Below are 21,493 nucleotides of genomic sequence, written 5' to 3' on the forward strand. Positions count from 1 at the left end.
TATATATATATATATTGTGTCAAAATATGTTTATAAAAAGTATCTCATCTGTAATTTTGCAAAAATTATAAATCTGCTTTTGTAAGACATCGTGTTTAATTGTACGTACGTATCGTATATATATATATATATGTATGTATGTATGTTACTTACATTATCAGCATCAACTTCTGATAAAATCTCCTTGATGGTGGATTCTTCACCCATATCATACTCTTTCATGACAACCTCCAGTTCGTTTGTTGTAATGAATCTGCAAAAACCGTTATCTCTATAACCGGTCAATCTGGTTACAATCCACTAAACCAATTGGTTTTTGGTCCGGTTCATACCGGTTTTGAACTTTAATTACCCGCTGTTATCTTTATCAAAGTGTTGAAACGCTTTGAACAAATTCTCCTCTCTTTCCAATCTGTACCGGTTCATCGTTGCCGAGATGAATTCAATGTAATCGATCGTACCGTTTCCATCTGTGTCAGCCTAAACCGGAAACAAACCGAAAATCAAAATCAAGGTATCGATTCCAAAATCAAGAATTGAAAACAGGCCCCTACTCACATCATCCATGAGCTGCTTGACTTCGGTTTCGGTTAACCTCGAACCGAGTTTTTCCAGCCCGATTTTCAATTCCTCGTATGTTATCGTACCGCTTTTATCGGTATCCATGTTTTCAAACATCGTCTTGAGTCCCTTTATTTCTTCTTCCTTGATATTTTGTGCAATAACCTTGATCAAATCAAAGAATACCAATTAGTCGAACCTGGTTTAATCAATCTAATGCTAAACCGGATATATCCTTGCATATATATATACCCACTTTCAATGCAAGCTTCTTGAGCTTGTTCATGGCTCTGAGTTGCTTCATTCGCAACAAAACCGCACTAGCAATTGGCTTATCGGATGCATCTCCTCCTTCTTTTATCCACGGATGCTCTAAACCGAAACAATGTATTATCTTTGCAGTTTAGATGTTAACCGAAACCAATAACCGAAAATCGAGAAATCGATCTTACCAAGAATTTGAGCTGCAGTGAACCTGTACTTAGGATCTTTGTTCAACATATTTTTGACCAAATCCTTGGCGCTTTCAGATATCGATGGCCATGGTTCAGACTCGAAATCGATTTCTCCTCGTAGAATTTCTTCGAAAATTCCCTTATCGGTCTCTGCAAAACCGGTTGTATAGTTAAAAGGTAATTGGAGAAACAAAACTGGTTTGGGAAGAACTCCGGTTTTAGTTTACCAGCCCAGAATGGGGGAATGCCAGACAGAAGAATGAACAGGATTACTCCGGCGCTCCAAATATCGATCTCTTTCCCGTAATTTCTCTTCAAAACTTCCGGCGCAACGTAATATGCACTCCCGACAATGTCTCCGTGCACCTTCCCTGCAATTTAAACCGGATTAGGCATGAATCCGACAGGTTACTTGCGTACCAAGAAACCCCGTTGCGTTTTTCGTTTTTCGTTTTCTTTTACCTTCCTCGATGAAAACGGAGACTCCGAAATCAGTGGCCTTGAGCATAGAAGAAGCTTCATCTTTACCGGACAACAAGAAGTTCTCGGGTTTAAGATCTCGATGCATAACTCCCATGAAATGACATATCTGAACAACTTTTACAATGGATCTGATGATTTCTGCTGCAGCTTTCTCCGAGTAATGTCCGTGTTTGATGATCCTGTCGAAGAGCTCGCCTCCTTCGCAAAGCTCCATGACCAGATGAACGCTCTGTCTATCTTCATATGCTCCTTTGAACTCCACAATGTTAGGTTGCCCTGACAAGTACTGCATTATCTGAACCTCCCTTCTTACATCCTCCCTGTCCTGTCCCATCCGGTTTGCCCAAAACCAAATCTTTTATCAAATTAGACTCAGAAAAGTTTCGATCTTTTTAGCATAATCTGATCATATCCATGAAACCCATAAAGCATATTAACGTTTTAAAGATGCATGCCTGGACTCTGTGAAGTTTCCTCTTCAAGATTGATTTGCAAGCGAAGGTCCTCCCGGTCGAAATCTCGGTGCAGAGATAAGTGATACCGAATTGGCCGCGACCCAATTCTCTACCGAACGTGAACTTTTCCTTGATGTCCTCCAATGGCTTCCCGAGAATCGGTTCAGGCTGCTGCAGATGATGACTCTTCTGGTCTTGGGGTTGAGGTTGAGGAAGAGGAAGAGGAAGAGGAAGTTTCTGGGGCTGGACAACAATCTGAATGTTATGTCTTGGAGTCGTTTGTCTTTGACGATGTTGTTGTTTTGGTTGGCTTTGTGTTGTTCTGTTCCGTGAATCAGTTTCAAGTCCGCCATTGTTGTCTGGTTTTGGTTTCTTCGGCTTCTTCCTCAGCTTCAGGCACATGCATCCCATCTTTACTTTCGTTTCTTCTTCTGTTGGGGGAGGAAAAGAGTGATAGTTTTAAAGGAATGTATGAAGAGGTGACACCTAAGCACGTTTTGTGAAATATTGAATAAAATGAATATATTAAATTCAACATATTTCATTTTCTTTTAATGGACATACACGAAATAAATAGATTTAGTTTATAATACTAAAGGGATGTGCTGTCTTTATAAATGCTACAATAAAACAATGGGATCTTTCTCTTCCGGAGTGGCAGCCATGTAATAAAATCCTTCGGAGGTGTTTGCATTCAATTAAATCGACTTTTTTTCGTATATTTGTTGGAATATATACAAATTAATAGCTATATAATTAGTCAAAATTATGTTATGCCTTGAAAATCCAATAATTGTTATTATTTTTTTATTTTTATTATTATTAATTAGTATGATTGAGAGGTTTGATTCCCACGGTGATCTTTAATCGGTAAGTAGACAAAAATACCGGTTAAATGATCGGTTTGGTTTAATTTTGTGGAATAAAATTAGGACATAAAATTATTCGATTTTTATGATTATATTTTTTAAAAAATTTAACCTTCAATTGAATTTTTTCTATTCAATTCGTTTTTTCCACGGTGATGTCTAACCGGTTAGTAGACAAAAATACCGGTTAAATGCCCGGTTTGGTTTAATTAGGTCTAAATATACCAAGTACTCCCACAACATAACATGCATAGAGTGGCATCTCTCTCTCTCTCTCTCTCTCTCTCTCTCTCTCTCTCTCTCTCTCAAATCTTGTATTCTGCTTTTTTCTTCACAGTATTTTTTACTGCTTTTGGGCCACAGCCCATTCGATAGTTTGTTCGTCGATGTAAAATTTCACATGACAGCCCACCATTATAGATGGGCCGAAAAGCTCAACATTCAAGTGAAATGTATAATCCAAATGGCACATGAAAGCCCACGATACACACACACACACACATATTGGTATATAATACGTTTGCAGGATCACAGTCTAAATCCGAAAGATTTTGTAATTTTGATGCCTTCAGAATTTTATTCCGCATGCATGTAAATAACATGGATCACCACGAAGTGCGCGTTCTTAGGTTAAAAAAAAACATATATTTAATTAGATTGATAAAGTTAAGTTTTATTCTAAGAATAGATGTGTATCTCTCTTAAGATATTCACTACATATCAATAACCCTAAATATAATATTTAAACATACTCTATTTAGAAAAAAAAAACTAACTATTACATTATATATATGTCTTAATAAAAAAAAATGAGTGTATGCTTCAATTTTAATTTTAATAGGTTGCAAGTTTGAGGGGTCTTGGGGTTTTCCCGAGATCGGATGAAAACTTTGTTTTAGTTAAATTAAGCGTGGTTTGAATTTTTGGTCCGACGTGATTCTCGAGTTGCGACTTTGAATACGTTACACGTAAACGTTATTAAATTATTATAAATTAAAATATTTGTTCGTGTGGATTGTATCTTGTGCACACGATCTTAATTTGTATAATGCAAAGGCTGATGTTTCCGTTGTAATAAGAAATAATACATATTTATGTGAAATGATTATATGATTATTTGTTGACAAATTTAATTTGTATTGTTAAATCTTATAGCATGCATCATGCATCATCATATACGTTGGAATGATGATCTTTGGGAATCTCTGAATTCTGTAGAAGATTTTTTTTTTTTTTGCAGTTATTGAACTGAGAGCTTGCAATTTAATTACGTTTGATCATTAGGTTAATTAATTAAAAATTAGGGTTGCAATAATTAATCTCTCTCTGAAATGGAGCCCACGTGGGATTCTGAAGACAAAGTCTGGCCTAATTATTGGGTGATTAAATAATTATTAATTAATCTTTATAATGTAGGATTAAGGGAATAAGTTCAGAATTAATCATCATGTTTCATAAATTATTTCATGGTACATTTTTGTCTTTTAGAAAAAAAAAACTGGTATTATTAGTTACAATGATTTCAGACTATGAATCTTAAAATCTAGTCCAAATGCAATGTAAATACTGTATTTTTATTAAAACTTATCTTTGCTAGTAGTGACAAATATAACGAGACATGTTCTCTCCCTGGGTTTAAACCCAAACGTGAGGAGAGACATTCACCTGAACTTCCCCGGTATTTTGGGAGATGTAGTTGGACCAAAGGTCTAGTGAACTTTCGGATTATAAAAAAAAATACGAATAGCTTTTATATTATAGCGAATCTTTTGAAAATATTTCGTCCGCCATGTTTGGTTAATTTATGATTCTACGATGGTAATATCCGTTTTCATAATTAAAACAGAATTCGCTTGTTTTCATTCTATCCTACATATTGGTTTGTCAAATCATATAGTAATTAAGGAAAGCTCCTTCTATATATTGATAGATAAATCCTATATATTCCTTAATAATGTCCCAAGTCAAATATATTTCTATATTAAATAAAAAATAAAGTTTTTAAAGATTGCCATCGATAATATATAATCATTATCTAGATTTTATGAAACAATTATATATGTATGATAATCTGATCATCGAGGATCATGTAAGATATGGGCAATTATATAATTATATTCATCTCTTATACGTCCATACTTATATATGATCTCATTTCTTTTCTGTATATATATATATATATATGTGTGTGTGTATGATAATCTGGTGTATTATGCACATCTCGGATTTTATGGAAACAAATCTTTTGAACAAAATATTTAAATGTCGGAGAAAGTCTACTCTTTCAAAATCGGCCATAGAACTTTGGGTTGATTCACATTTGAATTCCTCAATGAAGGGAAAAGATCGAGTTTTTGCCCTGATTAGGACCTAATTTATTTCATAAAATATTTAAATAAATTTTAAACTAATAAACGACGATCAACTTTTTTTTTGTTTCGTTTTCATTCTTTTCATATTACAATTTCAATATTTTGACAACCCGATTTTTTTCTTTCATTTTTTTTTTGCTTTTTGTGATAAAGAAAATAGAGTGAAGTGATTTATAAAATTGTCAATATTAGAAAACGTTTATCAAGGAAGATTAGCATGGGGTTTGATTAAATTATTTCGTACTATAAAATATAATTTTTTAAACCTAAAAGATCGGATCCGAGTGGTAAAACTGGTTGAGAATGGTGGAGTGTTTTTGTCTCAAGTCCCATATTCGGGCCACGGATTGGGGATGAATATCCATATTTGGGGTACATGTACTATATCCAAACCTTGAGAAATATAGTCGGGTCGAAAATCCGAAAAACTTTCGAGTATTTTTATATATATCGAATCCACCTTATTATATATCCCAACTAATATTATCCAATTATTTTCTTATACTTTGATTGTTTTGGATGTAATCATCCTTCACAAGATCCAAATCTGATTATCTATATATGATATATGTAATGTGTGTGTTGTCTGTATTTATAAATTGGTAATCATCTAACAAAAAGAAAGCTAGTTCTCGGTCGTAATATAAATGAATTTCAATATCATAAAAATTATTATTTTGAATGTTTCCAAACATTATACAAAGCGTATTTTTTGTTTTCAGCTTAAAGTTTAGGAGTAGAGTGTATACATACATTCATACACATATAGAAATGTATGAAGTAACCAAATTGATAGAACAATAAAAAAAAAATATATCAGACGATTCCCATTCTATTAGGTCAACAACGTTTCTTTTTTATAATCCAGAAGCCAGAGCAATTGAACATTTCCTTTTTTGGACATACATACATACATACATATATCTATACTACTTATGTACATACACGTGTATATGATTTGTATATAATATGTAAAACTATTTATAGTATATTGATTTCAACAAATTACTTATTCTTGTTACTGTTTAAAAATAAATAATTAAAGAATACGAAAATATTGAAATTTGAATTACCTGCTAAATCGTAATGGACTTGCACCGTGAGAAGGTGGGTCCACATATATATATATATATATCAGAAAACTCTAGAATCAACTGTACTTTAATTATTGGGCTGGTTCCTATATATTCAAATCAGAATTAAATTCGCCGCAATATTCTTTATCAATTAGAGATAAGTGTGAAAAAAAATCATGATTAATAACATGATGATTATTCCAATTAAATTTCTAAATTCGAACTAAACAGAGATTTGTGTCCGTTTCATCAGGTGTATAACCCAGAAGAATACACACATATATGTGTGTATATACGTATATTATTTAACATTTCCTTCCTTTTGGGAGGTATGACCTGTCACCTGACCGCGTCGGCAGTCATCGTTATCTGACCACGGCGCGTTCAAAAGATTGCCCCACGAGTTTGGCATTCGTTATTTGTTTACTCTCCACGTGGCACTTCATTTTTCTCACATTATTTTCACCTTTATAATATAGTTTGTATTAACTTTGGAAGCATCTTAAAAAAAAACAATGATTTAATATTAGAAGGTGCTCGGGTTTTCCGTAATTTTCTATTGTTTCTTTGCTAAATTAATGTATTATTGGACTGCATTCATTTTATATCGCATTTCATCGTGATTAGTGGTTAGTAACTTGGTATAGGAAATCATGGTTTTAATATTTTATAGCGAATTTTATTTGTTTTTTTTAGTCGTTCGTATTTTATTTTCGTTTTTTTAAAATTAAAAATCCACGCGACAAACACTACTTTTTTGGGTGAGCGAAATAGAAGCAGAGAAATTGAAGAACCGCAATCTCCGCCCCATCTAGAAAATAATAATCTATTCTTCGCTCTTATGTATTTTTTAAATTTCAATATATTGCATAGAAATTAATCTAATTATAAGATATAAAAACTCCATTATAATACTTTTAAAATTAAAGAAAAAAAGTAGTAAACTAATTCTATTTTATTTTGATTTTCTAGTAATTATTAAAATTTATTAGAAAATAGTGCAATTCTATTTTATTTTGATTTTATAGTAATTATTAAAATTTATTAGAAAACAATAGTACAATATATCGCTGTTATCAGTAGTCCATTATTAAAAAGGAATGTTAATCTGATCGCTTTGATGTCTTCTCACATCAGTTGTTCTCATTTTTTTTAGGAAAATTTCCAAAAACAAAAAGCAAAAATCGCCTTTTTATAATTAAAATATTCTTCCTCGAATATACGCACTGCTATATATTTCGATTGTTTTGTTTGAAAATACGAACAAACTATATTATTTTAGTTTCATTTTCTTAACTTTAAAATTTTATATTATGGTGATAATAATATTTAAGGAATTGGATATAATGTTTCGTTCAGTAGTCATAACATTTTTTAAACACCCTTCTTTAGATAATGCGAAATTACACATATTAGTTAGGTCATAAATATTTACGTTACCTACAATTCGAGCAAAAGGTAGGCATCTGTCATTCAATTCGACGTCACATATCAAAAACATTATTAAAAAGGTCCACTAATCAACACAGATATGCATTAGTACATAAGATATATTGCCACGTGTCTAGATATTACACAATGATTTTCCATAAATAAATTAAATCGGAGGTTAGATGATTGATTATGTATTTAATTATATTTTACATTCTTTTGGAGCGTTGACTGTATCGAGCTTAATAAAATCAAATCTTGGGCATCAATCGTTTCGGACACAAAGTGGTACGTGTCTTACCTGTAAGGCTGTCAATATTTTAGGTAGAATTTTTCGGGTGCATGCTAAATAAATAAAGGTTTTTTTAAACATGTTAAATTAATTTTTGAATTGTAAAGAAAATATTTTATAAACTATATTTTATTCTAAAATGTAAAACATGTCGCCAAAAAAGCTTAATAAAATCAAATATCGGGCATTACTCGTTTCGGACAAAAAGTGGTCCATTAATACGTGTCTTTTCCTGTAAGGTAGAATTTTTTGGGCGCATGCTAAATAAACAATGGGTTTTCTAAACGTGTTAATTTAATTTTTGAATTTTAAAGAAAATATTTTGTAAACTAAATTTTGTTCTAAAAATGTAAAACATGTCGCTAAAATAGTAAAAGAATATTAAGCTGGTAAAAAAAAACTGGTAATTGTTGTTAATTGAACATATGTGGTTAGTTAATCTTATTAGATGGTTTTATAACCATATATTATATGGAGTTTGTGCCCGATAACATTGCCAAACGTCTGAATATGTTATATTTTTTTTCTTCTAATTTTGTTATTTTAATTTCATATTAATTTATCGATTTAAAATGAAAAAAAATAATCAAAAGCTCAGATTCCGATACAAGCATTTAATATCTCAAAGCGTAGGCAACAAATCTTATTTTTTTAGTGAAACTAATAGATATTTTTTCTACGTTCATATGTAGTATGTACTATAAAAAAAATCATTAAAAAAATTAATATCAGAAGTTAATGATAGACAGTGACAACTATTGTGTTGTGATTATGGTTATATGGTCAGAAAAATTTACATAAATAAACTGAAAATCTTGTGATTGCGACTATATTTTTTTTCTGGAAATTAATTAAATATGTTTTCCCAAAAAACAAATGGCATTTAATAATTATTGTTGAAAACTAGAGCAAACCAGCTCTTTTTCAGCTAACAAGGAAGTCAAATTTGAGCTCTAAGATTTAGTATTATATATATATATATATATATATATATATATATATATATATATATATAAAGTCATTACTATATACAATACATTTTTTGCACTTTTGAAATTTCTTTTATTCAGTTTACTGTGTACAATTCAACATCGTCGGAAGAATATTACGGCGTTTGGAGCTTCTCCAAAAGCTGTAGTATATATACGTGTATGTATGTGACGAATTCTACGTAGAATACTTATGGTTATATTTATATTTACGTACGGTTATGTATGTGATGATCCAAGAGTGTGATTAGGGCTAATATAAAATAGATGTTTATGCTTACGATAGGTTATGACATTTTTTCTGTAATTATTCTTAATTGAACTATGATACAATTACAGAAAACTTGTTAACCACATGATATTAATTGCAGTTTATTGATTTGGTTTATGAAATCGTGATTTTTTTTTTAGCTGAGTATTTCGGGACCCACTTAACGAGTTCAATCTCCTTAAATTAATTAATTAAAATTAGGAAATAATTTGGGAAAAAGAAAGGAAACCGCCTTTCTTTATCTTTTTTTTTTCCCTATTAAAATTGTTTTTCAATATAATAATAGAAAAATAAATTCCGCCACTTGACAACACGGTGTTTTAGCCATTATATAAACACTCTTCTTGTGAGGACTCTGAGAGACCGATTGAGAGAGAGAGAGAGAGCTCCTTCCGTGTTCATACGACATTATCGAGGAGCTTCCATTCTTCTTCTCCTGAGCCCTCTGATTTTTCCCCCTTGTATCAATTGTACGATCATTCTTTCTCTGATTTCTGTTTCCGGAAAGGTCTAATTCGTGGAAAAATTATGGGTTCGGAAGCACCAATCGATCTGAACCGGCCCTTGCTGGATTCTACGAAACCACCGGAGGCCGATCACCGGCTCGAGAGCGTCTTGTCCGATTCCCATTTGCCGTATTTCCGGCGACTTTACTTAGCTTCCATGATCGAGCTGAAGTTTCTCTTCCACTTGGCTGCTCCCGCCGTCTTTGTCTACGTGATCAACAATGGCATGTCGATTCTCACCAGAATCTTCGCCGGACACCTCGGTAGCCTCCAACTCGCCGCCGTCTCGCTCGGAAACAGCGGCTTCAACATGTTCACTTACGGTCTCTTGGTAATTCAACCAAAACCCCTGAATCTAACGGATATGGACCCATTCTGTTCTTCTTCAGAGCTAATTAGGTCAAACCCAGATTTGAAATTCAAATTGGGCTCTGGAGCGAAGACCCAGTATCTTCGAAATCTAACCGTTTCTTTTGTCTGGGTTTGTTGCAGCTTGGGATGGGAAGTGCAGTAGAGACGCTATGTGGGCAAGCTCACGGAGCTCATCGTTACGAGATGCTCGGAGTTTATCTCCAGAGATCGACGGTGGTTTTGGCTCTCACCGGACTTCCGATGACGGTGCTCTACGTCCTGTCGAAGCCGATCCTCACATTCCTCGGCGAACCCGCAGACGTAGCATCAATGGCGTCGGTCTTCGTCTACGGGATGATCCCTCAGATCTTCGCGTACGCCATGAATTTCCCGATCCAGAAATTCCTCCAGGCGCAGAGCATCGTGACGCCGAGCGCGTATATCTCGGCGGCGACGCTCGTCCTCCACCTTCTCTTCTCGTGGGTCGCCGTCTACAAGCTCGGAATGGGTCTGATTGGGTTGTCGCTGGTTCATGCCCTCTCATGGTGGATCATCGTGGTGGCTCAGATTCTGTACATAAAGATGAGCCCTCGTTGCCGGAGAACATGGACGGGGTTTAGCTGGAAAGCTTTCGACGGTCTCTGGGACTTTTTCCGGCTATCGGCGGCATCGGCGGTCATGCTCTGTCTTGAATCTTGGTACTCTCAGATTCTTGTTCTTCTCGCCGGTCTTCTCAAAGATCCAGAGCTCGCTTTGGATTCTCTCTCCATCTGGTAAATTTTTTCAACTCTTTTCCTGATATGGAAAACAAATTCACAATATAGTGTTGGTATAAACAGAAATTATTTGGTTTTTACACCGTCCAATTGATGATTTTGATTTTGATTTTTGACTAATTATGATAAGCTAAGAGGTATATTCACCTTTTAGTGGCTCTGGAAATTTTCTTAGTAATTAAACAATCAAGTTTGTAACAAATGACGTTAATTATTAAAAAAATATCCATTTTTTTTGTCATGACCTGTTTTTTCTTGTAATATGTGTAGCAATTAAAATTCTCCACGTCTGCTAGGTTCATAGGCAGGGGGATGGTCTTATGTTGGCTTTCTTATTTTGTCGTTTTGTGTGGGTCCACACTGCATGTCGGTTTCACGTCGGGAAACAGCAGACACTCAGACAAGAATTAGTTCAAAACAGAATCAGTGCACATTCCCAGCTCTTCACGCAACTTCCGAAATGTTTCTAACTTGAGAGGTTTTGTCATCAGATCTGCAAGTTGATCTCGACTACCGCAAAACAATAAATTGACAACTCCTTCCTTAGTAAGATCTCTAAGAAAATGAAATCTCACCCTTATGTGCTTGGAACGACCATGTAAAACTGGATTCTTGGACAGCTTGATAGTCGAAGAGTTATCGCACATCAGCATAGTACCTTCTGTCTGCAAATGACCAATCTCTTTCAGTATCCTTCTCATCCAAATTGCTTGGCAAGCACATGCTGCAGCTGCGACGAATTCAGCTTCTGTGGATGACAAAGTGACTATAGGTTGCTTACGAGATGACCAAGCCACTGCTCCACCACTCATCATAAACACATAACCTGAAGTACTTTTGCTATCATCCATATCACCAGCATAATCACTATCAGTGAACCCAACTATATCACTAGCCCCTCCCCTTTTGTAAAATACTCCATAATTCACAGTTCCTTTCAAATACCTTAGTATCCTTTTTGCTGCAGCAAAGTGTAGTTGGGTAGGAGATGCCATAAATCGACTGATAAGACTGACGACGAACATGAGATCTGGACGAGTGGCTGTAAGGTACATCAAGCTTCCCACTATCTGTTTGAATTGAGTTGCATCTGTTTTTATGCCTTCTTCATCCTTTCCAATCTTTTGTCCTGGAACAATAGGATTGCATACTGGATTATGCTTCTCCATTCCAAATCTACTTAAAACCTCAGCTGCATACTTTCTTTGACATATGAATATACCATCAGCTTTTTGTAAAACCTCAATTCCAAGAAAAAATCTCATTTGACCCAAATCTCTCATGTCGAACTCCTTTTTCATCGAGCATTTAAATTCACCCAATAACTCCTCATCATTGCCAGTAAACAAAAGATCATCAACGTAGATGCTCACGATTAAAATTTTACCTCCTCTTCTCTTGATAAATAATGTCTGCTCATTGGAACTGCTTTCGAATCCTTCCTTGATAAAATATGTCTCTATGCGGCTAAACCAAGCCCTGGGGGCCTGTTTTAATCCGTAGAGTGCTTTATGCAGTTTATATACCATTTGTTCGCTTCCCTTCTTCTCATAACCCTTTGGTTGCTCTATGAAAATGTCTTCCTTCAGATCTCCATGGAGAAAAGCGGATTTGACATCTAATTGATAAAGTTTCCAACCTTTTTGTGCCGCAAAAGCTATGATCATTCTAACGGTATCCATCCTGGCCACAGGTGCAAAAACCTCTGTATAATCAATCCCATGTTGTTGGGTATACCCTTTCACCACCAGTCTTGCTTTGTATTTGTCGATTTCACCAAGCTCATTCAATTTGGTTTTATAAACCCATTTGACGCCAATCTTCTTTGCATTCGCCGGTAGATCTACTAAATGCCAGGTTTGATTTTTCTCGATGGATTTGATTTCCTCATCCATGGCCAATCTCCATTTTGGGCTTTTGACAGCTTCTTCAAAATCTGTTGGATCTGATATCATCAAAAATGCCATATTAGTTTCATCTTCCTCTGACAATCCTTCACCTGAAACGTAATCTGTTGACCAAATAGGTGGATGTCTATTTCTTCCCTCTCTTGCTTCCAAATCTGTTGCAACGATAGGTAAATTAACTTCAGTGGGCAAGTTAATTTCAACTTCCTCTGCGACTTCTTCTCCAACTATGTTCTCTGCTTCTCTTTCATCATTGTCTCCCCATTCCAATTCCGCTTGTTGTTCGCCTTCAACATCTGCATTCCAATCCCATTCACGATCTTCTTCGAAAACCACATCACGACTTACAATGATCCTCTTGGCAACTGGATCAAACATTCTGTATCCTTTGGAATTACTACTAACCCCAAAAAATACGCACCTCACACTTTTATCTTCAAGTTTGGTTCTTCTAACATCTGGAATATGCACATGACCCACACATCCAAAAACTCTGAAATAATCGACCGATGGCTTTTCTCCGCTCCAAGCCTCTTCTGGGGTCTTGTCTTTTACAGCTAAAGTGGGTGATCGATTCAAGATATGAATCGTCCACCTAACTGCTTCTGGCCAGAAAGTTTTGGGCACTTTCTTTTCTAACAGCATTGATCTTACCAAATTCATCACAGTGCGATTCTTGCGTTCGGCTACTCCATTTTGTTGTGGAGTGTAAGCTGTTGTCAGTTGTCTTTTCACTCCATGTTGCTTGCAAAACTCATTAAACTCTGCAGAGTTGAATTCTCCCCCTCTATCTGTTCTCAAACATCTAATAGGCATTCCAACTTCCTTTTCCACAAGGATTTTGAAACATTTAAAATGATAAAATGTTTCTGATTTTTCTGAAAGAAAATAACTCCATGCTTTCCTAGAAAAATCATCGATGAAACATAGGATATACCTCTTCTTACTGCTTGAGAGTGGTGTAATCGGCCCGCAAATATCGGCATGTACCAAACCCAAATTCTCAGTTGCTCTCCACTGACTCTTTTTAGGAATTTGAGTCCGATGTTGCTTGCCTTTCACACATGCCTCGCAAGTAGCATGCGGCGTTACTATTTGTGGCAAACCAATCACCATGTTTCTGTATTGTAAAGTCCTTAAACCTTTGTAGCTGAGGTGACCATACCGATGGTGCCATAATGTTGATTGATCTCCACTACGAATCTGGAGGCATCTCTCTTCAGTCGTTGTGGTAGACGATTCGGCAAGCAAGATAAACATGCGATTTGCACTCATAACACATTCTGCTATTTTTCCTCTTTGCGGATGAAAGATGCTACACATACCAGCTTTGAAGAGCACTGCTACTCCTTTTTCTTGAAGTTGTCCGACACTCAAAAGATTATTTTTGAGGTCAGGTACAAAATACACATCACCGATAGTGTAACAAACTCCTTGCAAAAATAGCTTCACAACTCCTTTCCCAGTAACCTTCATTCTGCTATTGTTTCCAAGCTTGACAGTGTGATTGAAACTTGTGTCCAAGCTTGAAAACATATCTTGATTTCCGCACATGTGGTTTGAACATCCAGAATCCAAAAACCAAGCATCACTTCGCTTAGCTTCATGTAGGTCTATGTAGGCCATTAACAGTAACTCATCCTCTTCATCCAACTCCGCATAATTGGCTTCCTTGTTTAGTTGAGGACAATTATATTGAAAATGTCCTAAATTATGACATTTATAACATTCAACAGTCGCTTTGTTGAAATGTGATCTTCCTCGTCCGCGTCCTCTTCCTCTATAACCTCCTCTCCCTCTACTGCTTGTTCCTGACCATCCTTCGACTTTCAAAACTTGATCCTCGTCATGGTTGTTGGAACGTCGGAATTTTTGTTCATGCACCACTAACGAACTCTGCAATTCATCGATGGACATGTTATCCGTATCCTTCGATTCCTCGATGGATACCACGACATATGTGAATTTCTCAGTTAAGGTGCGCAAGATTTTCTCCACAATTTTCTTGTCTGTCATTTCTTCGCCGTTGCTCCTCATTTTATTGGAGACCGTCATCACTCTTGCAAAATAATCAGTGATGGTTTCATCCTTCTTCATCTCTAGGATCTCAAACTCCCTTCTTAATGCGTTAAGAAGAGATTTCTTCACTTTCGGATTGCCACCGAACTTCCGCTTCATCGAGTCCCAAACAATCTTGGATGTGCGACGGTCCAAGATTTGTTCAAAGACAGTACGATCGATTGCCTGGAAAAGATAATGCTTGACTTGATGATCCTTGGTTCTAGCATCATCAAGCAACGCCTGTTGTGCTTCGGTCAGTCTCGTCCCTTCCAATGGTTCTGTAAAGCCATTCTCCACCAAGCTCCACAGACCTTTTGCTCTAAGCAAATTTTCCATCAGTTCACTCCAGTGATCATAATGCCCATCGAAATGAGGAATCTTTGTTAAAGTTTTGTCGTCACTCATACTCTCTGTGTTCGATCACTCGAAGATTGCAACTTCCTATTTCTCAAAGCCCAGTGGAGGCTCTGATACCAAATGTGATGTTTGCTAAAGAATTAATCAAATAAGAAACACCAACAATTGGGATTTGAAGTGATACTTTATTAAAGACTGCAACTGGCTTTATATAGCCTTTACACGTAACAAGAAATAGAGACAAATGTCACAAAACAAACCAACTAAAATACCTCTAACAACCCAAAAGATCAGGTCTTTATTCAACAACTTTTGACTTAATCAAATTCTCCTAACAGACAAGACGTTGGCCCTTTTTCATTCAACATCAAATATAATCTATGCCCTTTGTTTTCTTCCTCTTCTATGTTCCCACCGATGATCGATTATTTTCAAATAAATATATCAAAGAATCTAAATTTATAGTTTCAACCAAATTAGATAATGCACAAATATCCTATTAATGATGATAGTTTCATTGTTTATTACCTTGTATATGATGCCCATTCATGGGAAAAAATCTAGAATCGTTTTTTTTCGAAACCTAACATTATATATCCATATTAAAATATGCATTTTGCAACAAAGTAATTTGCTTTATTAAATTGTATAACTCTAAGCAAAGAGCAAGCGACAAAGTTCATTGAATCAATGTGGGTTTTTTTTCTAGATTCTTCATGACAATATTAGAAAGAGGATATGATATCTCTTCTCAGCATATGGCCCCCTCAAGATCAGTCCGACCCGTCTCAATCTTAGAATTTTTAATCTCAACCCGACCCGACCCGACTCGTTTTTTAGCAAAGTGAAAAATACTTAACTCAATTTGGCTCGCCTTAGCTAGATCATATAGTAAACGAGACGGCTTGCAAATCAAAGTAACATCTAACTAATTAAATACAATTTAAATTATGCTAATCGCATATGTAATAGATTAAATATTTTAAAGAAAGAGAGATTATTATAAAAATATTAAATATAATAAAGAATATTTAAAAATTTAAAAATTTTAAAAATGTTTTTTTTTTCTCGTTCGCGGAAGTCTGTAAACTCGTACTCGTTCAATCTATTTTTTTGGGGGTTTCAAATTCATTAAACACCAAATAACTTCCTACTTTTCAGCGGCATATTTCGCATCATCGTCCGAGTAGTGGAATTATTTGTAACGATTTCTGATTCTTTTGTTAAAAAATTTGGACTCACCCCAACTCGGATGTACGGACGAGTCATGACCCGCTTCACGCGCATACCAAAAGAAAAAACAACTATATAGATTTTTTGGCCGTGTATGACGTCATCTCACCAATCATGCTTGCTTGTAATCTGTAAACATGTCATCATTGCCTTGCGTTGGTTTTTTTAATCATACTTTCGTACGAAAACTCGTTAGGTGAAAGTGGGAACTCCTCATTTTGTCTCTACACACAAAAAAAAAAAAAAAGATTCCTCTCCTTCTATGACAAAATACTATATATATATGTGTATGTATATGTAATCCACATTTAGATTCTTTTGCAGTGCATGAATAATAGGACTGAAATCGAATCAAACATATATGAAAGGTAAAACACAAGTATTAAGAAGATAGATTTTTTTTTTAAAAAAAAACAGATTGCAAATGATGAATCAAAATCTTACAAAAAACTCGTTCCAATTGAAGCAGAAATTCCCAAGCGGATCCCATTCAGCTTTGCATGAGATTTTCATCCATTTTTGCCCCCCAAAATGTTCTTTTTTAGGTTTGGAATCAATCGAGCTGCATGTCGTCCGATTTATTGCGTCCATGAGATCCATTGTGATGATCCGATGACTTGTTGGATCTTGCGATGTATTTGCATGTCCTGAAATCCATGTCGAAAATCCTTCCATCAGATCAAACCTATTCGACGACTGACCCATCAGACTGAGTCTTTGTACATACACATCTAAATCCATGGAAGATGTTTTCCAAACCCAAATCTAAGGTTGGTTCACACAAAATGCATATGTTATATATATAAGCCTAAAGAAGTTTACGGTAGGGGTGAACATTTTTATCCAAGACCATTGGTTTCCGAGTACCCGGTGGTCTCATGGTACTAGCCACGAATAATGAAAAACGGGTGAAACGAGGCCAGAAACCCGGACCACGGGTTTGGGTTCGGTCTTTTTTTTTTGTAACATGACGAATTGTCTCGCCTTCCCCTTGTTTACAGTGTCACAGCATATGTTCCGGAACCAAGCTTTGAGTTTGAATCATAAAAGAGTAAAGGAGAAAGGAAGAATTACGCGTTAAGGGCGTCGGTTTTTCTCTTGATTTCACTGGATTGTAGCGAAGGATCTGTGTCTTTTGGTAAATTCTCTTGTTGCTTGGTTCTCTCATGGAGCCACCTCTCAGCTTTATCACACTCGTCAAGAACCTGATAGTAATGAAAATATTAAGCGAACCACAAAAGCTTTCCACATATATTCGTTATAAATCAGTCCACAAATCATACGTGTACATATATATATATATATTTCAAGTAAACAGTAACTGAAAGTTCAATGTGGATTATATCTTTTGTGATTTTCATCCGTAGCGTCTAGATGGAGATCAAGTCAGCAACTTTCTGAAAGGAAGGGTAAGGATTGAACTTTACCGCATGTTTCTTTGCTGGAGGAAGTGATTCTGCTGCCACTCGGTTCTCTGCTATATGATTCAAAAGATCTTTTGATGTTTGTACCCGTTCCTCTCCGTCTTTAAACCGGTTTTCAATTGGATCAATAAGCTGTCCGAAAGAAAGGTCGCCGGTTAGAAGGCTACAGACCTTTTTGCCCACCGACAAACGTGTAAATCAGGCTTTGCATTTACCTTTTTGAGGTCATTTAACTTCTCGGTGTAAGCATTTTCAGATTCATCATCGCCATCTCCGTAAAGCCACTCTTCTGTCTCTTGAAGATTTCTGGCAATGCCTTCCCGCTCTGCCTCGGTTGCAAAACTCCGGTATGTATTTAACATCTACTCACATTCACAATGTTACACATTAATGTGGTAAAGATTTTGAAGAGACAGACATTAATGTGGTATATTACCTTATCCCGCATCTCGTAAACATAGGATTCTAGTGCATTTTTCCTATCTTTTGTCAACTCCATCTTCAGGTCTTGCTGCACTAAAGAATTCTCTCTCTGTTTCGCTTCCAGCAACTCATCTTTCGTCAATGCACCAGAGGCCCTCTCAACCACAGGAATTTCCATCCTTTTACTAGTCTTATGTTTTGTAGAATCGTTTCCCTGCCCAGATAAAGCTGTCCTCAAACTTTGTACAGATGAACGTGCTTTGTGGAATTTCCCGACCAACCACTCGATTGTTCGTAAATACTAAGAGATCAGCTTTTGTGCCCATCAGTTTCTAGCTATCTTTACATGTTCAAGACGATTAAGTAGGAATATCTCTTAAATGGAAACAACTAAATCAAACTTACAGTAGGTCCTGCTGAAGGGTCTGAATTGTCATCCTTCGTAGCAGAAGATGTACGGTTGTTTTCAGACATTATCTCATCTGAACTTGTACTGTTTTGGTGATCTTCTACTAGCTGTTGAGAAACAAAAATAATAGATTAAGTGATGTATAAATACTAATATAAACACATGTGGAATACATTTGTACTCACAGAAGCTGAATCTATGGTAACAATCCCATGCAGATTTAGCTGAATCCTCACTTTGACACGTGCTGCTTCTCTATGAGCAATTTGAAAAGGGCCAATCTACAAAACATTATACAATGAATTAAGAGTTCCATAAAATGGGCACACACAAAATGGAGCAACACTGCCCGGTGAGTATCTCAAAGCTCGAAATGCTGAGTTATAAATCCAGAAACAGATAATTGAAAAAGAACGTACCGTAAAACTGCTTATCTGAGGCTGCACACCCGAAGGTAATTCGTTATGGTTTACATAAAAGGCTTCCAAATGGAAGGTGCTATCTTTACGTAAAGCAAGAACCTTAACACTCGGAAAGACTTGTCCCTTTGGGAAGAGTATTCCATTTGATGACATATTTATGGGGCCTTTATCAGATGAGAACCCGACCGAGAAAGGAAATGAATCTTGAACCTGCAAATGACAGAAACATTGGCATTAGGCACCACCAGCCTTTCAGAGGAAAATAACCCCAAATATCTATATGTGTCGTCACACTGAATAACTAACGTTAAGCTAAACCCAAACTACTATTGCATACTGAATATTACAGAATGATCATTTTTGCAGGTAAAGGAAAAACGAACCTCATACTCTCTGACTCGGAATACTGGACTGAGCATTGCACACTGAAGTGCACAACCTCGAGCAACACACTCGCTTGCATTTACAGTCCGGCTTGGCTCCCTTCTAAACAGTGTGCTCAACATCCTCGATATAGCTGGAATTCTAGACCCTGAACCAACTAGCTCAACAGAATGGATTTGATCCAAACTCACTCCCGAGTCAGCCAAAGCCTTTTGACACGGAACAATTAATCTTTCCAACAATCCTGATGACAAACTCTCAAACTCTTCTCTCTTGATGAAACTTTTCACATCTTTCTCATCCATCAAGCATTCTATATTCAGCTGGGCCTCAGCATTTGCACTCAAGACTTTCTTCAGTTTCTCACACGATGCCCTCAACCTAACACATGCCTTTGTATTTGTATATACATCTATTTTGTACTTCTCCTTGAACTCGGAGGCAAAGTAGTTGAAAAGAACTTCATCAAAATCCCTCCCACCAAGGTCTCTATCGAAAGCATGAGAAAGGGTTTTCATGCTCCCAGCTTCATATGATGCAACACAAACTTGCGTATCACATTGACCAATGTCAACAAATACGACGTAAGTGGGGCTTGAGTTAGCGAAATCAGTCTTGTATATACCATATCCAAGAGCAGTGGCAGCACAATCATGCATCAATCTCAACGGCCTCAAGCCAGCTATGGCTGCTGCATCCAAATAGGCTAGCCTCTGCAAGTTTGTAAAATAGGATGGAATCCCAATGACACAATCGGAAACAGGCATCTTCAGATTCTTCTCAGTTATCTGCTTCAAATGTGAGAGCAACATGCCTAATATCTGCACTGGACTGAAGCTATGAGTCATACCCGAGTACTGAAGCCGGATTTGAACCCCTCCATCAGAGCCTTCAAAGGTTTCAAAAGGGAACAACCTCAGATCATTCTGAACATCAGGTTCCCCGAACTTCCTACCGATCAATCTCTTCAACTGTGAGATTGTTGACTTGGGATGCATTGTAGCAGAGGCGGCTGCAGCAGCACCCATGAACCTCTGCTTGTCGCCGAACGAAACCACAGACGGAGTTTCTCGATTCGATTCCTCGTTCAACAAAACATCAATCCCACGCTGTTTTGCAACCGCAATAATACATTTCTCGTTTCCGACATCAAAACCCACCACATTCATCTCGACAAAACTCAGCAGAACTCAAAGATCTCAATTTCAATTCTCACGCAACGTAACCATAATCCAGAGGGCTTCCACCCATCAATTCTGCATATTCAACACCAAAATCACAATTGAATCCATCAGCCTCAAGACTATTGGAAGCAATTGATTCAATCAATTATGCATAGTACATAAATGGAACCTCATTACGAAAAGTCCGAGGAGCTAACTAACATCTCCACAGAAAACCATACATCACAACATGGGATACTAGCAAGAACATGTGATACAGAACAGTACCGAATTCAGAAAAAATGTCAAATTCGTAGCCTGGAAATCTAAACCCAGAGACAAAATCTAAGCAGAAAACGATGCGAAAACTTCTTATCCATTTCACATGAATTCCAAGGCAACTTACGAAAGATTTCGAGAAAGTAGATATCTACGCACACATTTCGCAAAACCTACCTGTTGAGCAGAAATCAAATCGATCAGAAGAAGATCAAGGGATGAAGAGAACCGAAATGATCGTCAGAACCGCAAAATTCGAGACAGGATCTCCGATGAATTCGATGGGAAACAACGACGACGAGAGAAGAAGAGAAAAATCAGGAGTGTTGCAAAAAGGGGAGAGAGAGAAAGAGAAAGGGAGACATATTAATAGCACTTAAACCCTTTTACTTTACGAAAATTAAACATATACCCTAAATTATTTACATCTAGTGAAATTTACCCTAAGTTTTATGAATTTCAATATTTTCCTTTCATCTTGGTGTTTTTCTTCATCCAAAATAAAAATAATATGAATGAACAAGGAAGAACACTAACTTTACAT

At 36.2% G+C, this 21,493-nt stretch overlaps 3 protein-coding genes across 7 annotated transcripts in view; 1 reads left to right on the forward strand and 2 right to left on the reverse strand.

Moving 5' to 3' along the window:
• The window catches only part of LOC104809505 (calcium-dependent protein kinase 19), a 2,960-nt gene extending 595 nt beyond the window's left edge, over positions 1 to 2,365 (reverse strand). Inside the window, exons 1-8 of the mRNA XM_010535513.1 lie at positions 1,955 to 2,365; positions 1,479 to 1,824; positions 1,244 to 1,387; positions 1,014 to 1,166; positions 818 to 933; positions 559 to 726; positions 353 to 480; positions 154 to 253 (exon numbers count right to left, since the gene is read on the reverse strand). Coding sequence (XP_010533815.1) covers positions 154 to 253; positions 353 to 480; positions 559 to 726; positions 818 to 933; positions 1,014 to 1,166; positions 1,244 to 1,387; positions 1,479 to 1,824; positions 1,955 to 2,365 — 1,566 coding nt within the window. The remainder of the gene's footprint in view (positions 1 to 153; positions 254 to 352; positions 481 to 558; positions 727 to 817; positions 934 to 1,013; positions 1,167 to 1,243; positions 1,388 to 1,478; positions 1,825 to 1,954) is intronic.
• Positions 2,366 to 9,547: 7,182 nt separating this feature from the next.
• Positions 9,548 to 17,519, forward strand: LOC104809507 (protein DETOXIFICATION 36-like). 5 transcript variants are annotated; one of them, XM_010535516.2, is made up of 3 exons: positions 9,548 to 10,091; positions 10,253 to 10,884; positions 17,447 to 17,519. In XM_010535516.2, the coding sequence occupies exons 1-3, from the start codon at positions 9,783 to 9,785 to the stop codon at positions 17,490 to 17,492; spliced, it is 987 nt and encodes a 328-aa protein (XP_010533818.1). In that variant the 5' UTR covers positions 9,548 to 9,782; the 3' UTR covers positions 17,493 to 17,519. The 5 variants fall into 5 exon arrangements, with proteins under 5 accessions (XP_010533818.1, XP_010533822.1, XP_010533819.1 ...); XM_010535520.2 differs by lacking the exon at positions 17,447 to 17,519 and adding an exon at positions 12,477 to 12,511 and having other exon boundaries at positions 9,549 to 10,091; XM_010535517.2 differs by lacking the exon at positions 17,447 to 17,519 and adding an exon at positions 11,277 to 11,466 and having other exon boundaries at positions 9,549 to 10,091.
• Positions 16,781 to 21,279, reverse strand: LOC104809506 (heat shock 70 kDa protein 16). The gene is made up of 10 exons (XM_010535514.1): positions 21,127 to 21,279; positions 19,507 to 20,763; positions 19,121 to 19,333; positions 18,887 to 18,982; positions 18,698 to 18,808; positions 18,306 to 18,506; positions 18,085 to 18,231; positions 17,873 to 18,001; positions 17,520 to 17,650; positions 16,781 to 17,092 (listed from the first exon to the last, which is right to left on the reverse strand). Exons 2-10 carry the CDS (start codon positions 20,674 to 20,676, stop codon positions 16,999 to 17,001), a joined length of 2,292 nt encoding a protein of 763 aa, XP_010533816.1. The 5' UTR covers positions 20,677 to 20,763; positions 21,127 to 21,279; the 3' UTR covers positions 16,781 to 16,998.
• Positions 21,280 to 21,493: the final 214 nt, after the last annotated feature.

The sequence above is a fragment of the Tarenaya hassleriana genome, unplaced genomic scaffold (assembly GCF_000463585.1).
Source record: "Tarenaya hassleriana unplaced genomic scaffold, ASM46358v1 Cleome16, whole genome shotgun sequence".
Classification (NCBI taxonomy): domain Eukaryota; kingdom Viridiplantae; phylum Streptophyta; class Magnoliopsida; order Brassicales; family Cleomaceae; genus Tarenaya; species Tarenaya hassleriana.